The sequence below is a fragment of the Heteronotia binoei genome, chromosome 3 (assembly GCF_032191835.1).
Source record: "Heteronotia binoei isolate CCM8104 ecotype False Entrance Well chromosome 3, APGP_CSIRO_Hbin_v1, whole genome shotgun sequence".
Taxonomy (NCBI): Eukaryota; Metazoa; Chordata; class Lepidosauria; order Squamata; family Gekkonidae; genus Heteronotia; species Heteronotia binoei.
This window is the reverse complement of record NC_083225.1, coordinates 158552777-158566361: the sequence shown is the minus strand read 5'-3', so window position 1 is coordinate 158566361 and position 13585 is coordinate 158552777. Positions and strand designations below refer to the sequence as shown.

At 42.6% G+C, this 13585-nt stretch overlaps 1 protein-coding gene across 1 annotated transcript; it reads right to left on the bottom strand.

The window, feature by feature from the left end:
- Positions 1-2035: 2035 nt before the first annotated feature.
- ZAR1L (zygote arrest 1 like) lies at positions 2036-6863 on the bottom strand. Its single transcript, XM_060234715.1, has 4 exons — positions 6039-6863; positions 4364-4456; positions 3563-3637; positions 2036-2351 (listed from the first exon to the last, which is right to left on the bottom strand). Exons 1-4 carry the CDS (start codon positions 6720-6722, stop codon positions 2208-2210), a joined length of 996 nt encoding a protein of 331 aa, XP_060090698.1. The 5' UTR covers positions 6723-6863; the 3' UTR covers positions 2036-2207.
- Between the last annotated feature and the right edge of the window lie 6722 nt (positions 6864-13585).

Sequence of the window (13585 nt, the reverse complement as noted above, 5' to 3'; positions counted from 1 at the left end):
TTGAAGCCACCACCTCGTTCGCTAGGTTGGAAAATGCATTTAAAGTTGCTTTCTTTCCACCTCTCTCCCCCCATCTAGTTGTTTTCCTTCCTTCCAGTGTTCAAACATCTGATGTTTATTCTGTGTGGCTCTTATGTTAAAGCAAGTTTGGCCACCCCTGATCTATTACAATGTAACTGGGGCATGGTAAAAATTTTATTTTGCAGGCAGTATATAAATTTACATATTTAATACTGTGTGACTGAGCATCTACATACTAACTGTAAAGCCCTTGAGATTGCCAGATATTATAGAACCTGTTCACATTTGAGGGAGTCAGTTTGGTTAGCAAAATACACTTTGAGCTCCTGAGTCACTCTGAAGAACAAAGTAGCACTCAATATTAAATAGTGCTATTGCTGCATTAAAGTGGGGTTCTGTCCTGAAATGTGATCTCATTGATCTTGAATCAACAAAAAAGCATTGTACAGCTATCTTGAAGTTTAAGTACAGCATCTAATACTTCCTATTTAACTTTAGCACCTTTTAGATGTTTCTTACCCTAACTGGCTGTTGAACCAATTTTACTTGGCCATTTTTTAATATTTTGATCAGGGATCCCAAGCCTCGATGACCAAGGGAATTTATGGAATTTTGGAAACACCAAGTAGGCACCATTACAAATGGCTGGTAGGAGAGTGGGAGGTCACAAGACAATCCTATGATGGAGACAGCTGTTCCTGAATGGGTGCTCCAATGAGGTGGAAGAAAGGATTGGGGATGATCACCAGGGACTATCAAGCTATATGCATGTGATAGTTAGAACCAGTGTTCCCTCTGAGTTTGTGTGAGCTAGCTCACAGATTTTTAGTCTTCAGCTCACACATTTTTGTTTTCGCTCAAGAAGGATGACCCCCGGGCACACTAATTTATGCAGTAACTCACAACTTTAATGCCAGGAGCTCACAAAGCAGAACTTCTGCTTCCAAGACTCTGCAGCTTCAAGAGAACATTGGTCAGGACATACATGTTCTTTTGCTCTGTTAAAAACTGTTTCTCTCCCCCCCCCCGCCCTTTTTTGTTGATACTATTGTCATTTACTTTATTTGGAGCCATGGGTACTAGATGGCAGCTTCATTCCATTTACACAGTAAGTGCATTTGATTAACCCCTTTGCTTTCTAGTTTGTCTCCCAGTTACTCAGTTTACTAGACAATTTCCTACTGGTGATGTCTCTTTAACATCTATTTTGAGGAAGAGCTGTCATAATATTCATGTTTTCAGTTGAACTGTCTTAGTTTTATTATACCTTTACACAAGGAGTCCCTGAACTGAGTGCCTTGATCATCTATTAGAATGCAGTTTGCACCAGGAACCACATCTTCATCTCCCTTTTGATGGCATGACCCTCTTACCAGAATGCACTGATTTCCTGTGCAATTACCACTAGTTGATTTAACAAAGAGGAGTAAATGCAGTTCATGTTTTATTATCTTTACTACTACTCTTGATACATCACCTCTATTCCCAGGGTATGAAGAAGGTAAAGGCTACTCAGGAGTAAACACCCCAAGCAACTAACTACTTTCTTATCTTTCCTTTTAAAACTACTGCAGTTTGTGTAAAGGAGGCACATTTGTGCACCCTTGCTCTGGTTGGGAATACTTGCTTCTTCCATGGGAGATAGAGTAACTACATTTCCCCCCTGCAAAGCAAGTTACAATTTGAGGCCATGGTATGCTTTAGGAAAACAATTGAGGAAAGTTTGGACCACCCAAACTACCACAGACCAGATCTTGAAGCACTGTAGTTTTTGTGCAAGCCACCATTTTGTGACCAAAAACACACAATGTTATTAGGGGAAAAAATTTCACTTCAACCATTATATACATATACCCAGGGCTTTTTTTGAGCAGAAATGCACAGCAGCGCAGTTCTGGCTGGCTTGGTGTCAGGGATGTGGCCTAATATGCAAATGAGTTTCTGCTGGGCTTTTTCTACAAAAAAATCCTGCATATACCCACCTATTTACATGTCAGAGAGACTAAAACACAAATTATAATTCAACCTTTATTACAAGTTACAATGAATTACAAAGAATATTACCCAATCTTACAAAAATCTTTAATCCGTTATCCAATGCCAGGTCAGAAGCCTAAAGTCAAAACCAAGTATCAAAGTGCATAGTGCCAACACAGACCAGCCGTATTAGGAAGAAGGCAAATAGATCAGACAATGTATTTGAAGCTGTAGGTATTGTCACAAGACAGTCTCTTGCCTTTGCAGCGGCCGCACAGTTCTTGACGGTGGGGCCTCTTGAGGTCAATGTGCCTTTTCTTCTGAGGGCAGGAGCAACGAGTCTTTGAACACAGCTTGAAAGACAACACTTTCAATTATTAGCAGACAGATCAAGCCCTGTTTTTAAAGTGCTAATCTCTCCTATGGATATGCCTTATGTGTCCAAGTGGCACCAGACAAAGCAAGAAGCCCAAGCAGATTTTCCTTCCACTTTCAAGTTCCATGTTCCTTACTGAATTTACTCAGTTATACTGTCCTAGAGCTGCTCCCACAGGTGAATGCTCGTTTTGAAAAGAACAATATCACATACCAACATTATCAGGAACAACAAATGGTCTTCTCATGGTCTATTTATAGGCCCATTTGTACATGAACACGTGACTAGTTTTACCAGGGGGTTTTTTTCTGGAAAGAAGTGCTTGAACTCTCAATGGGGAAATGAAGGAGAAACACAGGTACCCCTCATGAACTTCTAAACATTTTTAGAGAATAGTTTCCACAAAGAGGTTCTGGAACTCTATTCCACTGTGCTCCCCTGGGAAAAAAGCCCTGAGTTTTACCCATATTTCAGAAGGAAAGTATTGAATGAGTTTTCAGACATACTAGAAATAGTTAGCTGCTAATGCCAACACTGCAGTACTCTATTGACAATGCTATTTAGAAGATTTATGGGACACAGTGTTCATATGCACTGCAAGTACAAATTTATTGTGGTAGTTATATAATATTTTGCTTATCTATATCCACAGAAGACCTCACAACTTAGTCAATTCCACAACCAGCCTTAGTAATATAATTACAGCAAGTCGAGTAGGTTTATATATGCCACTTTCTTCTAAGGAGCCTCAAAGCAGCTCACCAAAGCCTTCCTTTCATCTCGCTTCAACAGACACCTTGTGATGCAGGTGGGGCTGAAAGAGTTCTGAGAAAACTGACTGACTTGAGGCCACCCAACAGGCTTCATGTGGAGGAGTGAGGAATCAAACCTGGTTTACCTCTCTTAACCACTACACCATGCTGGTAAAGAAAGCTAAGGGGGGGAATTTTGTCCATTCCCTGTTCAGCAGCAGAGGATATTCTGGACTGCTTTATTACCTAACTATTGTGCATTGTTTTGAAGCAGTCAACCCCTGCTGTTACATTGCTATAGAGAAGGAAGAGCTATCAAGTGCTTTGTTTCTATTTCTGTGAAACAGGCATCCCTTGAAGTTCCTGAACTAACCAAACCCTAATAACGGTCAAAGCCTTCAAGACAGAGATATACTTCTGATGAAATATTATTTACCTGGCACATAATTGCTTCTACTTTATAAGGATTGAAGCCTTTCTGACACTTGCGACAGAGCTGTTTGAAGTAAACCTAAGAAAATGAAATATTAGAAAAGAAAATACCATGCATCAAGGTACTAAGTAGAAAACACCACCCGCAGAAAAAGCCTGCACAGCAATAGATACATCTAACTGCAGTGCGCTAATATGATATAGTGGACAGAGTACCAGACCAAGACAAGGACATCCAGATTTAAATCTTCTTTACCATGAAGCTCACCAAGACAGTTACCATCTTGCTGCCTAATCTAGATTGAGGATAGAGGTGGGAAGCTGCATACTCTACAACTAAGCTCCTTGAAGAGCAGATAAAAGTTTACACAGTAATTTGGTTCAACCAAGCCGTGTTTTGTCAAAGGCACTGAACCTATGGCCTCTGATGATTTAGGTGAAATGTTATCATTTCCTAACCTTGTGAATATAACTTGCAGGTTAGTTAAGGAATATTTTGAAGATACTGAAGGGAGCTGTAACAATTTCACTGAAAGTGCCAACTGTATTTAAGACCATGAACGAATTTACAACATCCCACCATTTTGAGACTATGAATTCTTAGTTGAGAAGATCCAGATGGCACTAAAATATCCAAGCAAGAGACCAGTTTGTCTAAAAATTGCCATCATCTCTGGTCCAATACATTTTGCAGATTAAGCACTGTCTTTTCTTAGCAAGCTACTGTATACTGAAACTAGAAATGGAAAAAAAATTATTAAGCTTATTGCCTAGAAAAAAGCTAGTTGTACTCAGCCAAAGATACCTTATTAGTTCCAGAAATGCACCATACATAGGCACTCTCCCATCTGGTCTTACAGTTGTTGCAATGGAAGTAGCCATATTTCTGTTCCAGGAACTGAAACAGGAAGAGCTTATTTAACAACAAGGTATCTAGACAATGTGCACAGATAAATCCCATATAATCAATGTGTTGGAGAGAGCCTGTGGCTCAGCAATAGAGACTGTTTTGCATGCAGAAAGTTTCAAGTTCAATCTCTGGCATCTGCAGTTTAAGAGATCAGGCAGTAGGCCATGGGAAAGACCTTTCCCAGATACCTTCAAGACCCACTGCCAGTCAGTTTAAACAGTGCCAATGGTCTGACTCTTTATAAGACATCTTGAATATGTGTCATAACTGTAAAACATTTTCCAATCAGAGCTGACCTACTGCTAGCTTCTAAGTTAGGCTAAACGCTGATCAGATAAAGTTAATATTCTGTTTCATTACATCAGAGGTATTGTGCAAAGGCACAAGTCATTCAGTTTACATAAGACAGTAATATCCCAGTGACTCACAATGGTTTCAGAAGTTCTCTGTAATATTTACTTAGAACTTATTATAATCAAACCATATTTACTAGTATATCTACTGGAGCTTTTCCTATTCTTGGGAGAATCATTCTTACCCCAGTCCACTAAAACTGCACACCCAAACCATTATTTTTTTAGTCTTCCTGGAGGACCACCAAGCATCAATAAGCTCTTTGTGTTTTGGCAAAATGAATTATCCTTTGCTTATATTCAACTTGAGTTTGGCAACTGTATCTCTCTCCCCAAAATGTTAACATTTCTACATACTTTGCAAGGGACAGGCAGCAGTTCAATGGGTGAAAGATTCAGATTAAAGCTCCCTAATCAGAGAAGATCCCAAGTAATAGGACTAGGGCAGAACCATCTATTAATTTATTTTATTATATTTCTAAACTGCCCTCGTGTACCTGTAGTCTTGAGATCAGTTATAATTCCCTATCTCCAGACCTAACGATGGCAACTGACCAGCGTCTTACTGGGGAATTACAAGGCAGAGGCACCTGTGTTGTGAAAACGTTCACCTGCTGAAAGGCCACCTGTTTAAACAGCTGTCTAAATCCCTGCCTAAGCAGGTAGCAGCAGCTACAACCCTGGTCTCATTTTCAACAGAATGAGATTGTCCTCACGAGCAGAGGTGCCAAGGAAGCTGGGGGGAAGCATTCTGTCCCTTTATTGTGATGTTATTTACTTGAGCTCCAACTAGGGTTGCCAGTTCTGGGCTGGGGAATACCTGGAGATTTTGGGGGTGGGGCCTCAGGACTGGAGGGAAGGGGTTGGGGTATATAATGCCATCGAGTGCAACTTCCAAAGCGGGCATTTCTCCATGCGGACTGACCTCTGTCGTGTGGAGATCAGTTTTAATAGTAGGAGGTCTCCAGCTACCACCTGGATGTTGGCAACCCAAGCTCCAGCTGCCCACTTCCATTTTATTAACGGGAAAGGGCGCTTTTCTCCTCTGGCCTTTGGCAACCCTACCTCCAAGGAGGAAGCCTTCCCGCCTTTTCTCGCCCTTCCCGCTCTAGGCCCCGAGCCTCAGGCATGAGCGCCCCTAGCGGTTAACGAAGTCGGCTCAGGGAAAAGCCGCCGCAGAGGCTTTAGGGGCGAAGCGCCAAGCCTGGAGGCCTCACCTGGAACGAAGCTATTTTGCCTTCTCCTCTGGCGTTGCCGCCCTTCTTGGCCCCTTCTCCCTTACAGTCCGGCCGCAGGGCGGATTCTTCGCCTCGGTTCTCTCCCAGCGGCGTTTCCTTCCCACCAGTCTCCCACGCCGCCTTCTCCTCAGGCTCTTCCTCGGCGAGCGGCTGCGAAGCGGGAGCTCCGTCCTGCTCTTGGGGTTCCACCACCGCTTCGGGCAAAGTGAAGAGGCGCCGCCCTACGACAGGCGAATAGATGCCCGGCAGCGGCGGTTCCCGAGTGAGGCGAGCCGAGGGGCTCTGGGGCCGGACGGCCTGGAGCGGGCGGGAGCCGAGCGAGCATTGCACGGCGGCGTCTACCCGAGGGTTCACTTGGACACCCACCTCCTTGGTGGAGGTTTTGCGGAGCCGCGGGCCGAGGCCTGGGCTGACCTGCGACAACAGAGCCTTCAGCTGGGCCCGCTTGTAGGTGTCTAGGTAGTCCGGCGAGGTCTCCCGCGGGTCCGAGGAAAGGGCGGGCGGTGGCCCTCGGTAGGGATTAGGGGTGCTGCTGTTCTTGCTCTGCTTCCAGCTGGACTGCTTTTGCTTGGGGGGCGGTCGGGGGGCCACGTTGTGGCTAGAGGTGAAGGTCCTCCCATAACTCTGGTATACGCTGTAGGGTGGGTACACAAAGCGGTCCATAGCCTGGGAGGCTAACCGTAACTTCCTGCCTGTTTCCCTTTTTATCCCTTGTCGAGAAGCGACGTCTAATTAATGCCTGTTACCACCGGCCATTGGTAATCATCCCTCCACCCCGCCCCGGTAATTAATGAAGCCTTGCTCTTTGAGGTTTTCACCTAGTTCACTGGACTGTTGACCAAAACATTAGTAGATAAACCAAACCATGGTCTAACCAACCACTCGTTAGAGTGGATTGTGCGTAACAGCAGAGTCCCAGTTACTTTTAACAATTACGAAAGATAGTTTTGCAGGTTAGTCTCCTGGAGCCAGGTGGGTAGTCATGTTCGTCTGAAGCAACAGAATAGAGTCCAGTGGCAAACGAAAGCTCATACCTCATACAAAGCAATGGGCAAGTGCTCATACAAAGCAAAACTAACAATCTGCAAAGATACTCACTGATTGCAAACTTGAGAGTACAGACATGGATGATTCTAGAAGAGCCATTGAAATCAATGACTGTCACTCTGGAAAAAGTTAGAATATGACAGAGGCTGTGGTGTGCTTGTAGAGCAACTACTTGGCATGCAGAAAGTCTCAGGTTCAATCACTGGCATCTCTAGTTAAAAGGATGAGGTAGTAGGTGATGTGAAAGACCTCTACCTGAGATGCTTAAGAGTCACTGCCAACCTGAGTAGACAGTACTTGCCTTGATGGACTATTGATATGATTCAATATAAGGCAGCTTTATATGTCCATAAGCACTTGCCTAAATATGAGTCAATACATTTACTCTTCAGTTGTTTGAGAACTAAGTTCTTGAGCTACAGATTTATACTCAATAAATACCCTCTGGTTGGTTTCTCTTTATAATTATATGAACAGCTGCCTGTATGGCAATTGAGAGTGACCATGACTTTATGGATCATGCAAGATTCATGGGGGACCGAGTCCCATTTGGAAATGGATGTCCATAAGAATGACATTTGATGTAGGTTTTTGTAAGATTTCAGTAGCCAGAACTAGACCCATTATGCACATGACACTGTTACAACTATGTTTCTACAGCAGTGAAGATGATTTTTTTTAAAGGTAAAGGTAATCCCCCGTGCAAGCACCAGTCATTTCCAACTCTGGGGTGACGTTGCTTTCACGTTTTCATGGCAGATTTTTTTACGGGTTGGTTTGCTATTGCCTTCCCTAGTCATTTAGTGTAGATGATACACATGTATAAACATGGCTTTAAACACTCCTGTATATATGGTCTGTAACTCCTAGACACAGGTCTTTATTCACAAGTGCCTATATCAGGAGTTGCCAACATAGTGTCTGTGGGTACCATGGTGCCCACCAACTCCTTTGGTGCCAGCCAAGTGTTTTTAGGAAGTGGGAGGAAGCAGTTAGGACTTCCACCCACAAAGACTTCTGATTGACTTAATGACTGTGCAGATTTTTTAAAATTACTTCGGCAGCAGCTGCCACCACAGCCCAGGGATCTACACTGTGTTACTGAAGTTTAGCTGTGGCAACCAGGTGGTGGCTGAAAATCTGCTATTAAGTGATTTCCGTATAACAGAGATTGGTTCACTTGGAGAAAATGGATACTTTGGAAGGTACACTATATGCCATACCCACTGAAGTCCCTCCTATCTTCAAACCCCACCGTCCTAAGGCTCCTCCCCCAAAATCTTCAGGTATTTCCTAAAGCTGGGAACCCTATGCCCAGTGGCAGCCATTTTGTTGCCATTCCTACCATGCTGTGTCAGGATTGCAAATGTGCCCACAGGCTCAAAAAGTTTGTAGACTCCTACCCTATATCATCCCACACTGTTGCAGGAAAAGACCATGTAATAGTGTCTGTACAACAGTCATACTTTTCTATAACTGGTATAGCTGCCTTCAGTAATTATGACTTTTCAAATAAATGTGAATTTATTATCCCAGACTCTGTGCTTACTCCAATACATAAAGATCTAAATGGCATTTTAAGCCTGTGCAGAAGGGAATATCCAGTGGAGCATAAGGTATATTTAGGTTGATTTTAAATGTTGTCTTTATGTGCTATAGATCTGTTTTAATGTTTATTTTTTATTCAAATGTTTTATGTATTCAAATGTTTTCACCGCCACAGGAGGTGGTGGCGGCCACAAGTATAGCCACCTTCAAGAGGGGTTTAGATAAAAATATGGAGCAGAGGTCCATCAGTGGCTATTAGCCACAGTGTGTGTGTATATATAATTTTTTTTGCCACTGTGTGACACAGAGTGTTGGACTGGATGGGCCGTTGGCCTGATCCAACATGGCTTCTCTTATGTTCTTATGTTTATGCAATTGTTACTTGCTTTGGATCCTGAGAAAGGGAGATATGTAAATATTTTAAATAAATATTTCAAAGCTTAAAAGATTAGATTAAGGGTGCTGTTTGCATCTTCATTATATGCTTCACTTCTTTGAAGTTCTAGGAGCAACTCTCCTGGGTTTAGACTACAATTCCATGCACACTTAGGCTGCATTGTTAACAACAGTTTCCTGGTAGTGAGCCCTGCTGAGTAGACCTGGGTTGGATTCTGAGTAGACCTGCTTAGGATTGCTCTGTTAATTGGGAATAAGAATATAGCATAAGAAGAGCCTGCTGGATCAGACAAGTGGTTCATATAGTCCAGCATCCACAATAGCCAATCAGTTTTCCTGGAGAGCTAAAGGAATGGCGCATAGAAGCCACAGCCTCCCCTAATTCTGTCTCTTATTTGATCACCATAGGTAGTAAGCCATTAATAGAGCCTTCCACCATGAATGTGTCTAACCCACTTTTAAAGCAATCTATGCTTGTGGCCATTGCTAAGTCAACTGGCAGTTTCACAGCTTAATTACTCATTGAATAAAAAAAATATTTCCACTTGTCTGAACCTATTTGCCACTAATGTAATTGGTTTCTTGCCCCATGCATACTTTCATAAACCTCTGTTATGTTTCCCCTTAGCACTACTGGATTCAGGTAAACTTACTTCTGAGTGAATGTGTAAGACTGGAACATTCCCTTTGCCTGAGAATGCACTGAAGATTTATAGTGCCTGTTATAGTGCCTTAATTAATAAATCTAAAAGCAGAGCATAGGTGAAGGCAAAGATGTCCTGCATGGCAGTATATACCCTGGACATTAACTTGGGTATTTGCCCCAAGGGGGCATCCCCAAACTAGTTTCAGCTAGCATCACTTTGAAATTCTTATATCCCCCCTGTCTGTCGTTTAGAATGGAATGATAATGGGTAGTGTGAAACTTCGTTATGCTGAAATCTTAAAAACACTTTCCTGAGAGTAAGTCTAATTTGATAAAATGTGACTTACACCTGAGTAGGCCTGCTTAGGATTTCTCTGTAAAGCTACCAACTTCTGTTTTTCTCCTTTCTCTTACCCTTCCATTCAGCTTGGGAGGGGGGGGGGCGTTGTGTGTTCTCTACTCTCTTTACACTTTATTTAAGATCCAGATTTTCCTCAGCTACCCAGGAAGCTATCATGAAACCGCCACCATTAGTTCTGTGGACTATTACTCTGCAATCAGCCTAAAAAGAACCAGATTACCCACCATCCATAGCGGTATGCTGTGTTCATGCAATGCATTTTAGGATTTATGCAATGCATTTATATACAATAGGACAGGTCAATGGAGTTAGCACTAGTACTTTTTAAGATAGATGATTATCTTTGCAGGATCATTTTACCTGTTTCTTTAAAGGATTGCTTTTCAGTACATAAGTGTATGGAAACTGAGTGGGAATATTTTCAATTACTTACTTGGGCTATGTGTATGCTGCCTTTCCACTTTAAGAACATACCAAGATAGCTTATACTCAGACTGATATCATTGCCACAGTAAAGTAAGAAAAGTTTGAAAACTAATGTCGAGAAATTCAATTTAAAAACCAGCCTAGGAATTATAAGACTACAAGTGGAAATCTGCAAGGACTTAGCAGGAGGCATCTTATTTCCTCCTCCCCCACTATTCTAACAGCCTGTTCCCATTTCCTTCTCTCCTTCTAGGGTTGCCAACCTGGAGATCTTTTGGAACAACAGATTTCCTAACTACAGAGATCAGTTCCTCTTAGAGGTTTCAGGTTCAGGGATTCCTGGAGATTTTGGGGTGGAGCCTTGGGAAGTGATGTTAGCAGGGTATAGTGTCATAAAATGCACCCTCCAAAGCAGCAGTTTTCTCCAGGGAAATTGATCTCTGCCATGTGGAAAGCAGTTGTAATTCCTGGTGATCTCCAGCCCCCACCTGAAGGTTGGCAAACCTAGTTCTTATGGAGGAAATAGGTGCTTTGTAGGGTGGAATCTATGGCATCACCCTCTGATGTCCCCTCTGATGTCAGGGAAATTGATCTCTGCCATGTGGAAAGCAGTTGTAATTCCTGGTGATCTCCAGCCCCCACCTGAAGGTTGGCAAACCTAGTTTTTATGGAGGAAATAGGTGCTTTGTAGGGTGGAATCTATGGCATCACCCTCTGATGTCCCCTCCTCAAACCTCACCCTTCTCAGTTTCCACTCCTCAAATCTCTGGATATTTCCTAACCTGGAGTTGTCAACCCTGTCTCCTTCCCACCCAACAACCAACCTACCCATATCTGCCTGTCTCTTAAGCTTTCCCTCTCCCCAACCGCAGCCTCTACCTAGGAAAAAGGTCCCAGTTGTGTGGTGTCAGACACTTGTCCAGGCCTGTTTGCAAGTTGTTCAGGGTGGTGAGAACCAGGGGGGGATTGTCAGGAGGTCCAGATGGACCTGTTGAGGCTGGGTGAGAGAGTCAGCATGGTAATTGAGGCTCAATGGGCAAGTGCAAAATTATGCACATTGGAACAAAAAATTCTAACTATAAATACACACTGATGGTGTCTGAACTCGCGGGGACTGCCAAGAGAGATCTTGGAGACTTGGTAGATAACTCATTGAAAATGTTGGTTCAGTGTGCAACAGCAATAAAAAAAGGCAAATGCTATGCCAGGGATTATTAGGAAGGGATTTGAAAACAAATCAGTGTCATAATGCTGTCTGGTTACTGCACTTCAAAGAAGATACAGCACTGGGAAAAGTGCAAAAAGGCAACCAAAATGATTAAGGGAATGGCAGCCATGTTGGTATGAAGCTCAGAGTTACTGTTTTATTACAAATGAACTTTAGGAACACACTGGCAAGAGAAATTGCTGAACTGCAAGTTATTACAAAACTCAGAACACCCACCAGGACTTAACAGGGATATTAATTGCTTATTTCATTACATATGCTAAACTCATTTAGTATTTACATATATATACTTACCAAGAAGAATTAAACATTATTTGTATTTTTAGTGTATTTCCTTTTCGGAATAGTATACTGGAATAATGTAATGCAGTGAATATTAGAATATGTTCCTCAGACATAAAACAGCACCCCATCTTAAAGGAAAGGATGCTGTCAGCTAACTCCATGCATGAGAGGAGACAAATGGTACGTAAAAGCAGAGTCTCAGTTACTCTTAACAAGAAAGATAGTTTGAGTCTCCTACTTTGACATTTATTTCTCCACTGTTTTTTCTGTAATTAAATTCAAATATATTGTGACCTATAACCTTAACTTGTTATTGCTATTTAGTCTTTGCAAATGTGAAAACATCTGCATTAAGTTTTATGCTGATTTGCTGTTCACCTATATAGAGGGATCTGCCTATATATTGGAGGTTTACAAAATTATGCATGGGATAGATAAGGTAGAGAAAGAAATACTGTTCTCCTTTTCTTACAATACAAGAACTCGTGGGCACTCAATAAAATTAATTAGCAGTGGGTTTAGAACAGATAAAAGAAAGTACTTCTTCTCTCAAAGAGTAATTAACATATGGAATTCACTGCCACAGGAAGTGGTGGCAGCTACCATAGCTTCAAGAGAGGATTGGATAAACATGGAGCAGAGGTCCATCAGTGGCTCTTAGCCACAAGGCATAGATGGAACACTATGTCTGGGCCAATGATGCTTATATTCTTGATGTTTGGGGGGCAACAGCGGGATATCTGGAGTTCTGACCCCACTGGTGGACTTCTTGATGGCACCTGGTTTTGGGGCACTGTGTAACACAGTGTTGGACTAGATTGGCCTGATTCACCATGGCTTTCTTATGTTCAGGGTAGGGAACCTTTAAGGACTTGTGAGGTGTCACCTCATTTTCCTCTCTGTTCTCCTCACTGCACTATTTCCTCTTTTGCTCCTGCAGGCAACTCCCATATCCTCTGCCCTTTCTCTCTCTCATTCTTTTCTTCTCTGACATTCACCTACCTTTTATCTTCCTTCTTCAGCTACCTTTATTCACTTCATTTATACTCCACCTTTTTCCATAGTGGGGACCAAAGCAGCTTGTTCTCTCCTTTTTATCCATACAACAACCCAGTGGGGTAGGTTAGGGTGAAAGTATCTGTCTGGTCCAAAATCACACAATGAGCTTCCACAGCAAGATGAGTCCCCCAGACCCTACTCTGAAATTCTAACTGCTACACCACATTAACTGTCATAATGTGGCTGCTGTTGAACAGCAGCAAGCACCCAGGCCTAGGGTTGCCAACCTCACCTGGAGATCTCAGAAGTTCAACTGCTTTCCAGATGACAGAGATCTGTTCTCCTGGAGAAAATGTCTCCTTTGGAAAGTGAACTTCATGGTACAAGAACTGACAGGTTTCTTCCCCACCCCTGCCTCCACCACAAAATCTCCAGGAATGAGCTGGCAACCCTTGCCAGGCCTAACTCTGATAAGTCAAATGCCAAAATATGCCTGGAAAGACCTGGCAGACCAAGACTGGAATACTGTGGCTACCTTGCAACAGGTGCTAAGGAAATGCATTTATTAAAGCTACAGGTACTCCTTCAAT